General features: G+C 44.1%; 1 protein-coding gene across 1 annotated transcript; it reads right to left on the minus strand.

The window, feature by feature from the left end:
* Positions 1–71: 71 nt before the first annotated feature.
* On the minus strand, positions 72–16,172 carry pfkmb (phosphofructokinase, muscle b). Its single transcript, XM_072715312.1, has 22 exons — positions 15,890–16,172; positions 13,338–13,411; positions 13,111–13,188; positions 12,022–12,211; positions 11,158–11,323; positions 10,848–10,892; positions 10,658–10,766; positions 10,475–10,570; positions 10,211–10,303; positions 9,932–10,057; positions 9,690–9,754; positions 7,899–7,962; positions 7,207–7,353; positions 6,967–7,037; positions 6,591–6,678; positions 6,194–6,346; positions 4,171–4,335; positions 4,030–4,091; positions 3,140–3,251; positions 2,358–2,457; positions 1,913–2,018; positions 72–1,293 (listed from the first exon to the last, which is right to left on the minus strand). Exons 1-22 carry the CDS (start codon positions 15,981–15,983, stop codon positions 1,158–1,160), a joined length of 2,340 nt encoding a protein of 779 aa, XP_072571413.1. The 5' UTR covers positions 15,984–16,172; the 3' UTR covers positions 72–1,157.
* Positions 16,173–16,278: the final 106 nt, after the last annotated feature.

A 16,278-nucleotide genomic window follows, 5' to 3' on the forward strand; every position in this document is an offset into this window, starting at 1 on the left:
AAAACAGCAGCAACAACAACAATAATAATAAATCTAGCTTTGTTTTGTACAAAATAGCAAAGAGATGCTCATTGTCTACTAGTCTTTTATTGTGTCAATGTAAGCAGAGAGGTTTCATCCTGATTTAACGGCTCTTTTGAGTCTCTTACACAGATAGGAATTACAAAATTGCAAAGATTTTAAGAAGATGGCTGGATCAACATGAATGAAGCAGGAAAGACTACAACAGGAGGTCAAAAGTCCAGGACCAGAGTATAAGAGAGAGCACTGAAGGGGAAAGCATAGCATAATGGCCAGGAAGAGGACAGGAGAGTACAAGTACCACAGAAAGACATTAAAATGTATATGAGACTAAGGAAGAAAGCAGGCTCAGCTCATTGGATTTCTGACATTTGAGATTAAACAGAGATGCCTTACATTTTACATACAGTTCTCATACCTTGTGAAGGGAGGACATTAGACTGATTTTACAGGTGTTTCCTGTTGGGTATTGAGTTATAGCTCTGAAAACCATCAAAGGCTTTAACATCGGAGCCTATTTCATACTAAACTTGACTGTGTGCCACTGTGGTCTTTATGGTCATTGTAGACATTTGCATACCCTGCATTTGTCAATGTACACAGATGGTTGTGGTTAGCACGTGTCCACTACACCAGCAGAGGGCAGCAGTCTTCTTAGTTAGAATGAAGCTTATACTTACTCATACCTTTAATGATGAGTTATTTATAATATACCTATATGCAAGTACCTCCACACCTTCTCACACAGCAGCTAATCGAAAGCACCCATAAGTACAATTATTCTGCTTTCACTTGGTCGTCACTGACCACTGCTTTGTGAAACTCAGTGCTGCCACCTACTGGAAACACCTAGTCATGCACTATCAATTACTCGCATATGTGCAGACGGCAGGCCCAAAATTTTTGTGCAGACTGTGCAGATTGGATGTGGACCATCACGGCATGTGGACAAGTGAAATATGAATCAGGCTTAACATCACTAAGACCAGAGACAATTTTAGTAACTTAACTAAATCATGATACTATTGACATTTGCCGAAAGGAAGTAGCTTGTAACCACTGAGCACTACAGTTTTTGGCTCCTGAAATTGATTTCAGGAGGACATCCTCGGCTCTGTTTTGCTCCAGGTTGGCCGTTACACAAGCCCTCGCTTCTTGATCACATGCTCCAAGGCAGCCTTTTCAGAGGTATCCAGGTTGATTTTGTACTTGGCTAAGATCTTCAGAATGGGCCTCAGCTTCAGCCACCACTCTGTCTTCGGGATGCGGTGTCTATGGGGTGGGGGGTTAGAGAATGTGAAGCCTGATGAATGATACTCACAGCTATGGTCAGGTCATTCTTCTCAGCCAGTCATTCATCCAACCTTTAGGACCATAACTGCCAACATTCCTGCATTGTGGGTTGGGTTTCTCCTGATTTTCCACCCACCCTCCCGCTGTACACCCGATTTATCATTTCTCCCGATAAACTCCTGCTGTTCCATCTCCACACTTTTATGATTGTGAGAATTGATCCCCCCCCCTCACCACCACCACCTTCCCCCAGGGCAGGTATGTAAGGACCTTCTGACAGTTTTGTATTCTTCAGTTATGTAAGGTCCTTAGCAATAATGTTAACTATTATGCTCCAGACTCCTGGGAAAAAGACTAACAGCTTGATTCAGGTTTGACTCAGCCAAAGACTGATAAAGACAATTTTACTCCTGTGCTGTTTGCAAGCCTGAGACATTTGTCACATTAAAATGTTTATCACATTAAAAGTATGCCACTCTTACATTTAGCATCCATCCAGAAGTTAAGAGGGATGATTTTTCTGCAAAGTGAGCTGCACTGTCGTGGAAAAGTATTGTGGACCAGGGAGGAACATTAGACTTTTTGCATGAGAACTCACTCAAAGTCTGTCTGCTCCTTCAGCTCTGCAAGAGGCTGGAATACCAAGGCCCTTTTCCTCATGCCCAGCACACACGCCGATTGTGGCGTGTTGGCAAAGATACGACCTTGGAAAGAATGAACACGAGAAAGACATGAGATGAGAAGCCACAATCAAAAAGAACACAATGATCACAGCAAATTCCAGGACCAAAGCTTAGAGTTTCGATGTTACAGCTGAGAACCTCACAAGTACTAAATGGAGACTCATCATTTATGGAACTTTCTGGAGTGTCCCTTAAGAACCTCCAGACATTCTCTCTTTTGTCAGCACATTGCACTTTGGTAAATCTTAATTCTTTGGAGGTTTTGTCATATTAGTGGAATCCGCACCATAGTCTTTGAGATGGACCAGTGTGGTGGTCATAGGATAAGAACAATGTTCTCTGTCATTTATCTGCACCTACCATGTCTGTAGCATTCTTTCAGCTTCTCTGTCAGCCAGAGGACAGCCTTCGCTCCCATTTTGGTGCCAAAATTCCTGTCAAAGGGGGTGGGGGTACCACCCTAAATGATGGTAGAGATGACACATTTCAATTGCTTAATTTTGAAATACATAATTACTCATCATTACATGAGCTCTGTCCTTATTTATGTAATTCCAGAAACACAGAAGATGTTTCATGTGTAAGAGGCTCATATGTAGCTGGATAAGTGGGAGTATGTCAGCTTTCTCCTTCAGGGTGGTAAATTGTCTGTGCTGGGTTTTAACTGCACCTTTAATTAACATTAGCTGTGCCAATGAACACACTAACTGCACAAAGTGTTATGAATTGAATATGCTTCAGCTTTGCAGTGACTGGCTGATGGATCAGAAAACCATTAGGGACTACTGTCAGTTATTTGATTTGTTATGATAATGTATAATAAAATAACAGATTTCCACTCATCCACTCATCCATCCATCCATCCATCCATCCTCTAACCACTTTTCTTGGTCAGGATCGTGGCAACAGTAGATCACCACTTTGATTAATCAATATTTCATTAATTGTTCATGTTTAAACTAAATTCAAATTAGCAATGCATGATTACAGGGAAAAAGAAATATTATCTACTGTCCTGAAACTTTGACAAGGATTAGGGGTTATAAGATAGATGTATGGATTAATATTATGTACTTATATGCTTATGTGAATGTTCACTGAAAGATTAGTTTAATTTAATTTATTTGTCTGTCCTAACTGACCTGCTGCATGTGTCCCAGGACGTTCTTCCGGCAGTCAAACACTCCCTTTCCTTCCTCAGAATACAGGTTAAAGATGAAGTCAGTGGTGTAATTTTCATTGCACCTTTCATTCCTGGGAAGATGAACACAAAGCAAACTTCAGCGATGAGGTTTTGGCCCTGCATTTCCTTTATATTTACGTTTATTTATTCCACAGACACTTTTGTCCAAAGTGGCATACATTTTATAACTGTGGCTGCTGGTACTGCTGCACGTGTCCTTTTCATCGCTTGTCCATCAATGTGCCTATGCATGTTCTGAACACCCGTGTGCTCTGCTGTCCTACCAACATCACTGGATGGCAGCTGAGGTGGTATTTATCCCTGTTTGGCAGTTTTTAGTTCCTCTGTTGTCTCCTGGCCATTTCTAGAATTTAGTGATTAGTGGTCATTGTTGACACACCACAGTACAACAACAAATTGTGTCCTCTGCATTTAACCCATATGTGACATCGTGACGTAGCAGGAGGCAGCTAATTCAGCACCCAGGGAGCAGCGTTTGGGGGCGGAACCTTGCTCAGGGTACCTCAGTAGTGCTGTGCTGATAGGAGATTCAAACCTTAGAATCTTTCAATTTCAATTCCAAGTGCGCTTCCCTAACCATTAAACCACCACTGCCACTGCTCTTTCTGTCTGTATAAATGATATGTTATTGGATTGCCACACACCCTTGTAAAATATCTGTCGTGAAAGGTGCTATATAAAAATAAAATTAATCGAATTTCAGCCTAAGAGGACCATCCTAATCTTGGTAACTACCTACTCTCATTCTTCTCCTGATTAAGATCATTTTTCCCACTTCAGCATCTTGTGTATGACGCAGACCCACAGCGCTACTGTAAGGATGCACACCTGAGAATCAAGCCTCTCTTCACGGTCGTTTTCATTTTCTCCACCAGATGCTCCACGTTCACCTGTCGGTGAGAGGAAGGCGTGAGCCGCACGCTGCGGAGGACGCGGCCCAGACCGGCGCTTCCCGCTCAGGTCTCTCACCTCAAGGTCGTGGATGTTGAAGCGCTCCTCGTAGATGTAGGCGGCGTCAGCGCCAGCCGCCAGCCCGGCCAGGGTGGCCAGGTAGCCGCAGTAACCGCCCATCGTCTCGATGATGAACACGCGCCTTTTCGTACCGGCGGCCGACTGCTTGATCCTGTCACATGTCTGGAAGACGGAGGATTGAAGCATTCAAGGATTTTCATTTGTAATAAGCAAGTTATATAAACCATAAGCTGCAGTGAAATTAAAGGTGGCCAACTCCACCATAATAAAAAATAGTAATATCAATAAAATAGAAAACAATATAATAAATGTATTTAAAAAAGAAACAGACAATTATATTGAAAAAAACAAAACAAAAAAAACCCCAGCAATTCCAGTGCTGTGTAATACAAAAATGATTTGTTTATGTCTAAAGGCATTGCCCAATGTTGTTTATTCATGTGTCCGTGTAACCATCAGAACACAGGCAGTGAGTAACATTTTACATTATTTATATAGCAGACACTTCTGTCCACAGTATGGAAGCCGAGAACGGCCATGCTTGCTATTATTTATTAGATGAGAGATGAGAATGAGATCATTTATCTCGAGATAAAGCTCATGACAGCATAAGCGATGTGTTTTAAAAGGACTTGCAGCTTATGTACAGTTCAGTTTATACTGATACCTAAGGGTTGCTCTGTATGTCTGCCATTGTGTAGGTGGTACAGTGTCACGTAGTAGAATAACCCCAAAGGATTCAGCCTATGTGTGTAGATTTGAATGTGGGTGTTTATCTCAAATTTCAGTATTTTAATCATATCGTCTACAAATATTGCAGCATTTCCCATGATCAAGGTACAACTTAGAGACGGGACATAACATGCACTTCACGGTAAAATACTACATGGGTACAACACTTAATTTTAACGTCAAATAAATGGATGCACACATTAAGTAACAGCTAAAGTACATACACAAGCAGCACTATGAATAAACTGCCACATGGGGTCGCAATGATGGTGACCAACTTCCTTTATTATGTAAACATTAGTAAAATGGTTCTATTAGAGACATGTCACATATTAATTGCATTACAGCTGGATGTAATACAAACTAATAATTTATTTCCTTTCTTTAGACCACAACATTGCATCTATTTTTCACGTTGGTTAAGCCTGAGCTTGAACACTGTGCATAATTGTGGTGGAGATAAACTTGTAAACGGCATTCTGACTGCAGAATTGTTCTTACCGACACATCAGGGTGACACCATCATACTTCAGCCTCACCTATACAGTGATTTGTCCAGTGACCAGTGTGAACAATTAGAGATCAGGGCCACCCAGTATCCTGAGAGCAGTTGGGGTTAAAGGACCTGCTCCAAGGCCCAATAATGAAATCACAAGGCGAGACACGGGATTTTATTTTACGATGCAGAACGATCCCATAAAATACTTTCCAATCATGGGCTCAGAGTCCTCACATACAAATACACCCCCCCCATGCTTGGTGTATATGGTATAGGTTAAGGAATGATGGGGGATGGTTATCCTGGGAGTCACAAGGGGTGGGGGACAACCAGAGCTCAGACCGTCAAATGTGTGTGTGTGAACACTAGTGAGCTCTGCGTCAGCACTGTATGCGTGAGGCCGCCTGACGGTCCTGACCGTGGTGATGGTGTTCAGGCACTGTATGCGTGAGGCCGCCTGACGGTCCTGACCGTGTTGATGGTGTTCAGGCACTGTATGCGTGAGGCCGCCTGACGGTCCTGACCGTGGTGATGGTGTTCAGGCACTGTATGCGTGAGGCCGCCTGACGGTCCTGACCGTGGTGATGGTGTTCAGGCACTGTATGCGTGAGGCCGCCTGACGGTCCTGACCGTGGTGATGGTGTTCAGGCACTGTATGCGTGAGGCCGCCTGACGGTCCTGACCGTGGTGATGGTGTTCAGGCACTGTATGCGTGAGGCCGCCTGACGGTCCTGACCGTGGTGATGGTGTTCAGGCACTGTATGCGTGAGGCCGCCTGACGGTCCTGACCGTGGTGATGGTGTTCAGGGCTGTGTCTGCACCGATGCTGAAGTCTGAACCAGGCACATTGTTGGACACGGTGGCAGGGATCACCACCAGAGGGATGCACAGCTCCTCATACTTCTCCCTCGCCGTCACCAGCTCCAGGCCGCCCACAAAAGCCTGGGAGATCCAGCAGAGGCCACAAAGCCACAACAAGACCCAATACACCTCAGATACTTTCCAGTGAATTATACATGCATTACATCATTAATTAAGTCTTCATCATTGGAGCAATAATTCATAAAAGAAACGCTGTACTGTACGTGAGATGCTGGAAGCCTCTGTACTAAACTGCATGTGAGTTTTTCTTTATTAAACTTGCATATCCTGCCAGGAGAGATTTTGCTGACCTTGTTCCCCTCACCTCAAAGCCCCCAATAATGACCAGACCATGGATGTTAAACTTGGCAATGTTGAGGCTGATCTCCTCAATGATACTTGATGGAAGTGTTCTTTACAGAGAGAGAAGGACCAAGACAGACTTCACCAACAGAGCATAATCGCAGCAGTGTTTCTTTCACAATATTATTATTGTTTGCTGTTTAACTACGGTTTTCTGCAAAGTGGCCATTTTTTCATGCATACTTGTAGTTATTTTAATGCAGAAGTTCTCACAGATATGAAATGCCATCTTATCAGTCATCATTTCTCAGCAAGATGGTTATGCTCTTTTCAAACAGGAGGTTCCCTCATCGGACCCTACAGGCAGCCTACATAATATTAGACTCAGCACACTTTACCTCTTGGTGCCCAGCTGGGATCCACCCTTCCCAGTCCAACCACCAACATCAGCCCACGTGATGGGTTCAATCTGGGGTGGGGTGGTGAGTTAGAGTAGGTGAGCATACCATGAGTCATTTAAAACGTACTTTTCATGATTTGTAAAATGAATAAAAGCAAAAAGGAAGAAAAAAAAACTAAAACTTAGCGAAAGAAGTTGAGGTTGACTGTAATTTTCTGTGGAGGTCAGAGGTCATTACCAGTCCATGAGCCAGCCCCTCGAATCCGTCATGCACTGCCAGCATATGGTGACCTTGGGTGATGCCAATCCTGACGGCTGCACGAACTGCAGCATTCATTCCAGCACAGGGGGCACCAATGTTCAAGATGGCAATATTGATATTACTCTGAGGTAGGGAAAGGTGTGGATTATAGTAATCTCTACATACTCAGGGGCCTGCCTGTAGATACTACTACTAACAACTGTCCAAATCCACAGTTCTGTTCAGACCTTGATTTCGGAGTCATGATTCGGTCTATTCCTGATTTTTTTTTTGAGGGGGTGCATTAGAAAAAATGGGGAAAAAATTCTGGGTTTTCGATTGCCGCTAATATCATTGTCGGGACTGTACAATCATTGTCCTATGATGTGTAATATTTTCAAAATATACAGCTTGCCCTTACTTTAAATAGAGTAATAATTTCTTGATTTACGTGTATCGTAGTGTTAATTGTGAAATGGAAAATTTAGTTTTGTAATTATAGCTCAACATGCTGCACCTGCAAGGTGGCAGCGGGTTGGGGGGGTGTCTCCATTTCAGAACCATTACACTATTAACTACTACTACTAATAATAAATATAATACGCAGAATAGTCAGAATGGTGAATTCATATTAACGTTACTAAGAACTAAGTACTTCTGAATTTGAAACAAGATATGTAGTTCCTCACCTTTGCCTCTGGGGGGTGCACATGAGCCAATAGCCTGTATGTATTCCAATTGTTCTCAAAACTCCTTGATGAAAAAAAACACAAAAAAGTTAGAACCTGAATTTAACTTTTCAGATTTTGCAACAGTTCTAAAAAGAGAAATTTAAGCAAAAAACAGCAGCTTGGCAGCCTTTTAGATCTTTGATCCATATCAGTCTGGTTTTCAGAAACAGATCTCCTCAAAGTTTTTTAGTGATCGACTAATGACCGCCAATGCAGGGGAGCGTTCTGTGTTAGTCCTGTTAGACCCTACTGCAGCCTTTGATACAGTGGACTATAAGATCGGTTAGAGCAGTCTGTGGGGGGGTTTGGCTCCTTTCTGGAATACAGCAGTCTGTGGGGGGGTTTGGCTCCGTTCTGGATTACAGCAGTCTGTGGGGGGTTTTGGCTCCGTTCTTGACTACATCAGTCTGTGGGGGTCTGTGGCTCCGTTCTTGACTACATCAGTCTGTGGGGGTCTGTGGCTCCGTTCTGGACTACATCAGTCTGTGGGGGTCTGTGGCTCCGTTCTGGACTACATCAGTCTGTGGGGGTCTGTGGCTCCGTTCTGGACTACATCAGTCTGTGGGGGTCTGTGGCTCCGTTCTGGACTACATCAGTCTGTGGGGGTCTGTGGCTCCGTTTTGGACTACAGTAGTCTGTGAGGGTCTGTGGCTCCGTTCTTGACTACATCAGTCTGTGGGGGTCTGGGGCTCCGTTCTGGATTACAGCAGTCTGTGGGGGTCTGTGGCTCCGTTCTTGACTACAGCAGTCTGTGGGAGTCTGTGGCTCCATTCTGGACTACAGCAGTCTGTGGGGGTCTGTGGCTCCGTTCTGGACTACAGCAGTCTGTGAGGGTCTGTGGCTCCGTTTTGGACTACAGTAGTCTGTGGCTCCGTTCTTGACTACATCAGTCTGTGGGGGTCTGTGGCTCCATTTTGGACTACAGTAGTCTGTAAGGGTCTGTGGCTCCCAGCAAGGTGCTGTGTGTAGGTGTTGTGAGTGAATTTACATATAAAGAGTGACCCCCTGGCGTGTGAGGAGCCTGGGGCAGGGATGGGGCAGGACAGGATGGAGACTTTCTGATGATTGTAATTCAATTACTTCCTTATCACCCTAGTGGTGCTGATTGGAACCCCCAATCAGCACATGGCATCCCCCATGATCATAACTTGCTAACACCGTCTGTGTTCAAATGATCAACCAAGAAAATTGGTGCATCTTTACTACTTTTCCTTATAGCATGTTACCCCTATTTTGTATGCACTGCATTGGCTTCCAGTTGAGTATAGAAATTGTTTTAAAATGTTTGTACTCACCTACCGAGCTCTGCATGGACAAACACCCAAATATATTACTGGCCTCTTGCACTGCTAGACAGCTTGTCGACCACTTAGGTCACAGGGTCTCTTAGTCGTCCCACGTACCCGGCTAAAGACATGCAGGGATTCTGCCTTTCAGTGTGTTGCACCAAGGCTTTGGAACAGTCTCCCACTAGCATTGACTCCAGCTGAGATAGTTGACTGATTTAAAAAGCAACTAAAGACTTTTTCGTTTAAGAATGCATTTACATTGAGTTGAGAAGTCTTTTGCTTGTAATCTGTTTTTTTAGTAGTGTTTCTGCTAATTTACTTTTCTTTGTTTTGTTTTATCTTGGTGGTGTGTTTTGGTGCTGTACCGTGCTTTGTCACCTCTTGCCTGTGAAAGGTGCTTTATAAATAAATTTTACTTACTTACTGTGTAAGAACATGAGAGGAAATACTGGACACCTACTTGCCCCTGAGTTTGACAGCATCATCAAATCTCCCCTCTTCCATGGCTTTAGTGACCTCTTTTGTCTGATAATGAGGTAGAAGAAGAGAATGGCGAAATATGGTTTAATCATGCTTGTTTTGAATGCATTCTTATTTACACCCATGTTTACCAGTCACAAAATAAAGTTTCTATAGTTACTTCACGGCTCCCATCTCTCTGTGCAAATGTGCCACAGTGATTTACCCGGAAGGACGCCTCACCACTTGCACACACTCCATCAGTGGCACCCTGATGGCCATGTTTCCGGACAGGCTGACCACACAGGCCGGCGTGTCTGGGGTAGCCTCCAGAAGGGCCATTACAGCCTCCACTCCCATCCTGCTTCCCTGGGGGGTGCAGAGAGGCTACCGTTAATGCTGAGGCTCCGGCTTCTGCTGTATCTGTTTGAACAGGTGCACATATCTGAAGGGGTCATAGTTAGTCGGATCAGAATGGACAGAGATAGTAGGAGAGAGAGCGGATGAGCGTGAGAATCGTACCAGAATCCTGTCAAAGGCAGATGGTGTCCCGCCTCTCTGCACGTGTCCAAGGACTGTGGCACGAGTATCATAACCCAGCCTCTTTGTCACCAGCTACAGGTAAACAGAGAAAAAATGGGAAAAACGCCATTGTTAGTAAAAGCTGTTGCGTCATACCATAGAGGGCTCTCCGTGGAGCATATTTTGATGTCCTGGTGTGAAAACTGGAATATGGAGGATGTAAAGGCTGTGACCAAGAGACAGATGGGCTCTGTGGGGACTCACATCCTTGACTGTGTTGGAGGTGATGGATTTGCCATGTCTGTCGATAGCCCCCTCCGCCACAATGATCACATTCAGACGGGAGCCTCTGCCTCGAGTCTGAGGTTAAGGAGAGCAACGCTGTTTCAGAACAGGAAACCGGCCTGCGCAGAGGTAGAGCGGGTAGGGGTGGCATTAGAGATTCACCTCAGCCAGTCTCCTGCACAGATGGTCCTCCCAGTTCTCCTCCGGGGGCATCTCCGGGATGAAGACCCAGTCGGCTCCACAGGCCAGGGCAGTGACCAGAGCCAGATACCTGTGGGGAAGTGAGGTGCCGTGTAAGCATGCGGCACTCATGCTGGCCTCCAAATGCAGAGGCACTAACCCTAACACTCACCCACAGTGCCTTCCCATCACTTCCAAGATGAAGGTCCTCTGATGACTGGACAACAGAAGAGTGTTGACATCAGATTCAAATTAAAGGACACAGACACACACAGATTCAAATCAAATAGACTACTTGCATCTTTTACTACTACTGTGTATTGAACATTTCATCAAAATCACCTGAACGACATTTAAATCAGACTCATAACTCCTGAAAATGGTGGTCTGCTCTGGACTTTTTAGAGTTTGACAACAATGAACGTTAGAAGACAAAATGGCCTTTCTACACAATAACCACTCTTGGAAGAGCACATGAGCACCTCTGGGCTGTGGTAGTGATGGCGTCCACCACCTCTATGATGCGGTGCAGGGCGGAGTCAGTGCCAATAGTCATATCGGTGCCACAGAAGTCATTGTCAATGGAGCCCACCATGCCCACAATGTTGAGGTGGGAGGACAGCTTGGCCTCTGCTTCTGTGATCCTGCCTGGATGTGGGGAGGAATCTCAGCTCAGTCAATGATAAGCATGTTGTCTAATGGTGCTGCATTTTACAGCATTCAGATTTTGTGCTAAAATAATCCGTGAGAGTACTGGCATACTGAACTAGGAATTAATGAGCAATGTATAATACACCAGTTCAAAGAAACAATCAGGAGAGATGAATTCGCCATTGTTTTTGCCATTTACATGTGATTGTCGGTTATTCTTGACATTCTAAAGACTACTGAATGCCACCAGCCAATGGAGTGAGATGAAGTGGTGAACCTAGAGTAGGTCTTGGCTGAAGATGCTGAGTTTTAATTCTGGAGGAGGTGATGATGGTATGAAGGGTACTGGAGGAGGTGATGATGGTATGAAGGGTACTGGAGGAGGTGATGATGGTATGAAGGGTACTGGAGGAGGTGATGATGGTATGAAGTGGACTGGAGGAGGTGATGATGGTATGAAGGGTACTGGAGGAGGTGATGATGGTATGAAGGGTACTGGGGGAGGTGATGATGGTATGAAGGGTACTGGGGGAGGTGATGATGGTATGAAGGGTACTGGGGGAGGTGATGATGGTTTGAAGGGTACTGGGGGAGGTGATGATGGTATGAAAGGGACTGGAGGAGGTGATGATGGTTTGAAGGGTACTGGGGGAGGTGGTAATGGTATAAAGGGGACTAAAAACCCTGAAGCTTACCGGCTTTGATAAGGTCAGCTAGAAGCTCACTCCATTCGCTGCGGAACTGGTTAGCTCCAGTCAGGCTGCCATCGCCTCCGATCACACACAGGTTTGTGATTCCCAGCTTCACCAGGTTATAAGCAGCCTTTGTACGACCTTCTCTGGTGCGAAATTCCTGACAGCGAGCACTGCCGATGACGGTGCCCCCCTAAATCACGGAAAGAGTAACAATTACAGTGATGCAGAGACCATCACCCAGCAGGAGCAGCAAGCAGATATGTTTGAAACAGAGAAGCCTCTAGACATACTCTGCTGAAGTTATCACCGGACATTTTCCCTGCTGTCTTGACCTGACCACCCATGCCATGCTCTCATGCTCCTCCCTACCTTCGGTGCAGATCTGATTACAGCAAAGGAAACATTTATAGTTTCCCAATCAGTTTATCTGAGTGTAGACGTGTATGCTGAAGTACAAGGTTATACTGCTCTTATAAGTTAAATGTCAATGGGTCGAAGGATGAAGTAAGCATGTGAGGAATCAGTTAGAAGGTCACAGTGAGGCTCAGATTGACTGAGTGATGCAAGTGGGGAGTGGGATAAGCAGTTATATGCTACACTACCCACAGGGGAATTTTAGGCTGGGGGGGGGGTTCGCTATAGACAGTGTGATAGAATTTTAGTATGTTTGAATGACATACATGCTTCCGAGGTCTATGATGTGGGTTACAAATCAAGTCATCTGTTGCACATAGTTTACTGTGCCACAGAGAGAACCAGGACTTGGTACCAATACTAATGCTTAATTCCCGGTTTTAAATTCTATAATGCTCTAAATTTAAGTCAAAATTAATCTGCATTCTAGTGATTTTCTCCTTAGTTCTCTTAAAAAAAACTAAACACGTGTGATACAAACGCAAATAAAATTTTGGCATATTCCATTAAATCAGATGGAACTAGATGCCTGCTTCTCCTTCAACACAAATTAAAGTCAACAAATACTGATTGCTAGAGTTTGCAAATGGTTCTCTAATCAGAAGAATTGGATGTAAAGGTGCTGGAGGATCAGGTACAAGTTTCCCCAAAAATATTGCTTGAAAGGAATCTCACCAGCTGCAGCATCATGGACACACTCTCCCAAGTGGCAGGACGGATATGGTCTCCTCCATCCACCAGCCCCTGGTAACCCTACAAAGAGACAATGTCACCCAGTCTGTGATGTCAGAAATGACCAGAACTTACAATCTTTTGGTGTCTACATTCTTCATTGTTTTGCCAGATGTCGCCATGGCAACCTGGATGCAAAGAGCCTTCAGGTATAGCCACATGGAACTCACCTCGTGGATGAAAAAGACTTTGGCTCCTGTGTAGATGCCGACCCTGACGGTGGCCCTCACAGCAGCATTCATGCCTGAAACATGCAGACCAGGGTCAGCCTGTTTCTGCCTTTCTGCCTTGGTTCAAAACAGGTGCTAATTCACACCCTTCTTGACTGTAACCAGAGAGTCTCACTATAACAACAACAGAACCAACTTAATAACAGAGCAAGAGTCTATGAATAATGGGAACCTATATTAATATGGATTTTGAGTTGACAGAGGGTGAATTGAGAAAAGGCCCTGCTTAGCTGATGTATTCATCAATGATATATCATTCAAGGGTACATCTGCAGGTGCAACAAATTTCAGACTACCCTTAAATAAGAACTATACAAATGAGAGGAGGCCATTCGGCCCATCGAGCTCGCTTGGGGAGAACTTAACTGATAGCTCAGAGTTGTTAAAATCTTATCTAGCTCTGATTTAAAGGAACCCAAGGATTCAGCTTGCACTACGTTATCAGGAAGACTATTCCATACTCTGACTACATGCTGTGTAAAGAAGTGCTTCCTTAAATCCAGTTTGAAATGTTCTCCTTATTTGGTTTGATGTAATGGAGCAAGTGATGTTTTACATTAAATTGGATTAGGTTAACTTTACTCAGAGGGAAATTCTTGATGTTAATTCTAGATATTATTTCTACAAGTGATTTTTGTGGCATATTTATCTGAGGATATTTATAGGCCTTAGAGTGAATTAATCCACTTCTCTTCCCCTCATTATGTTTGTAGTCAACTTGCAAGGAAAATGTGTCCATCTTCTATTGCTATTGACCTCCACTTGGGTCACACAGCATTGAGAATTTTAGTTCTGCTACATGACTGTTATTGCACAAACCTCTGCTGAAAAATGTATAGTGGGAAGAGCAGGTGAAAGTGCAAAATAGAAAACTGGTTGTTTGGAGAGAATAACAGCTGAGATAGAGTGTATAGGATTTGTTGTTGGTTATGAGTTTCCTGCATCTTCATCTGATACAAACTGACGATGTATGACATTCAGACTATTAAAAAAGGAACCATGTTAAAAACCTCCTACAGAACAAGAATTGAGTAGAAGGGACTCAACATAGTAAGTTAAAGGGCAAGTGATCCGGTCATGCCTCTAACCCCCCCCCCCCCCCAGGCCTCTCCTATTTCAGCAGAGAGGGGCTATAGAGCTGGGTGATGCCTGCAGTCGTATGACAAAAAGGTCACCCCCTCTAAAATTATCCCCAGCAGGAAGAAGAGGAATGGAAAGTCAGTGTTAGTGCATGTTGAACTGTCTGAAATGTGAACCAAAATGAAATGCAAACTTAAAACTGCACCTTCAGATACAATAAAAAAAATGCGTATATTTATAATTCCTGTGATGTGTATAGAGTTATGGTGACTCTTTAGGAGACCAATGTTTAAAATGGTTTAGATACTACAAAAGGTCATAAACTGGGGATAAAGTCCCAGGAAAGGTCAAAGGAATTCTCACATGGCACATTTAGGATTTGTATAGTTTTCAGCTTCAGAATGCATAGGAGGTCCTATAGCACACAGACAGCAGCAAACTAAACATGAGCGATACAGTGATAGGGAGGAAATGTCTTTCACTTTAAGGGAAAAGCCTTGGAAATTGAAAGAATGTTTGCATACTAATGAGTACCAGAGCTAAGCAGTGGGTTAAGCCCTGTTATCATTGCAGAGATTCATATGGAAACTAATCATCTTTACATAAGATAGTAACATTAAAATACACTGCCCGTCCAAAAAAAAAGTCGCCATTTGAATTTTTTGTTGGGCCGCCTTTAGCTTTGATTATGGCGCATTTTTTCCACAAGCTTATGCAACATCTCATCCTTTATTTTCATCCAGATTTGCATTCATTTCTCACCAAGATCACCAACAAGTGAGTTGAACCACTCCTTAAAGCCTCCTTCATCACATCCCAGAGACCTTCAATGAGGTTACGGTCACAACTCTGTGGTGACCAAGTCACACGTGAAAATGATTCCTCATGCTCCCTGAACCACTCTTTGACAATTTGAACCCATTGAATCTTGGCATTCTTGTCCTGGAATATGCCCATGCCAACAGGGAAGAAAAAATCCATTTATGATGGATGGAGGTGTAACCTGGCCATTCAGTAGATTCAGGTACTCAGCTGACTTCACTTTATTGCTGCATAATGTTGCAGGACTGTAATAATGATCTAGTCATTGGCTTTTAAGTATTTGCTGATATAAATTTGAATGGCGACTTTTTTTTTGGACGGCCAGTGTAGAACTGCAGGTATGACTGCTTCTCTAAAGACACTTTACAGTTGGAATAGTCTATGATGATTTAATCTAATTCAAAACAAACAATCATAATTTCAGGGGAATTTTCATCTTTCCATAAAAGTAAGATTCCAGGATGGTTCTAAGGACTTCTCAGTCTAAGGGATATGCACAGATCTCTGCCCCTGTGCCTAATATATCAGCTGTGACCCGTCTGCCACACTCTCCCAGGCCATTGACACCTGCTCGGCCCCCCTCTACTTACCCTGCGCGTCCCCGCCGGAGGTCAGCACGGCGATGGCCCGTCCGATGCCCATTTTAGTTGGGTCCACACGGACAGTGCCCAACATTGTCGCCATCTCGTCTCCAGGAAGTGCACAGAAATCGACAGGAGAGGGAAAAGCAGGGAACGGGAAGCAGCCTTGGGTTATATCAGTGCCAGGAGGTTTCAGGTCAGAACTCTTGCCTGTTGGAACAGACCCCTGTATGGGCCATCAGCTAATCGGATACCACCCAGTTGCTCTTCTTATGCTTCAGGGGGCACAAACACACCTCCCACCCTGAGCTAAATATAACATTAATTTACAGTCAGACCCCTCCCACATTCCACTATGGAAGCCTGTTAGAGACAGCCAGGAAAAGAGCTTTAAAATT

The sequence above is a fragment of the Paramormyrops kingsleyae genome, chromosome 8, assembly GCF_048594095.1.
Source record: "Paramormyrops kingsleyae isolate MSU_618 chromosome 8, PKINGS_0.4, whole genome shotgun sequence".
Lineage (NCBI taxonomy): Eukaryota > Metazoa > Chordata > Actinopteri > Osteoglossiformes > Mormyridae > Paramormyrops > Paramormyrops kingsleyae.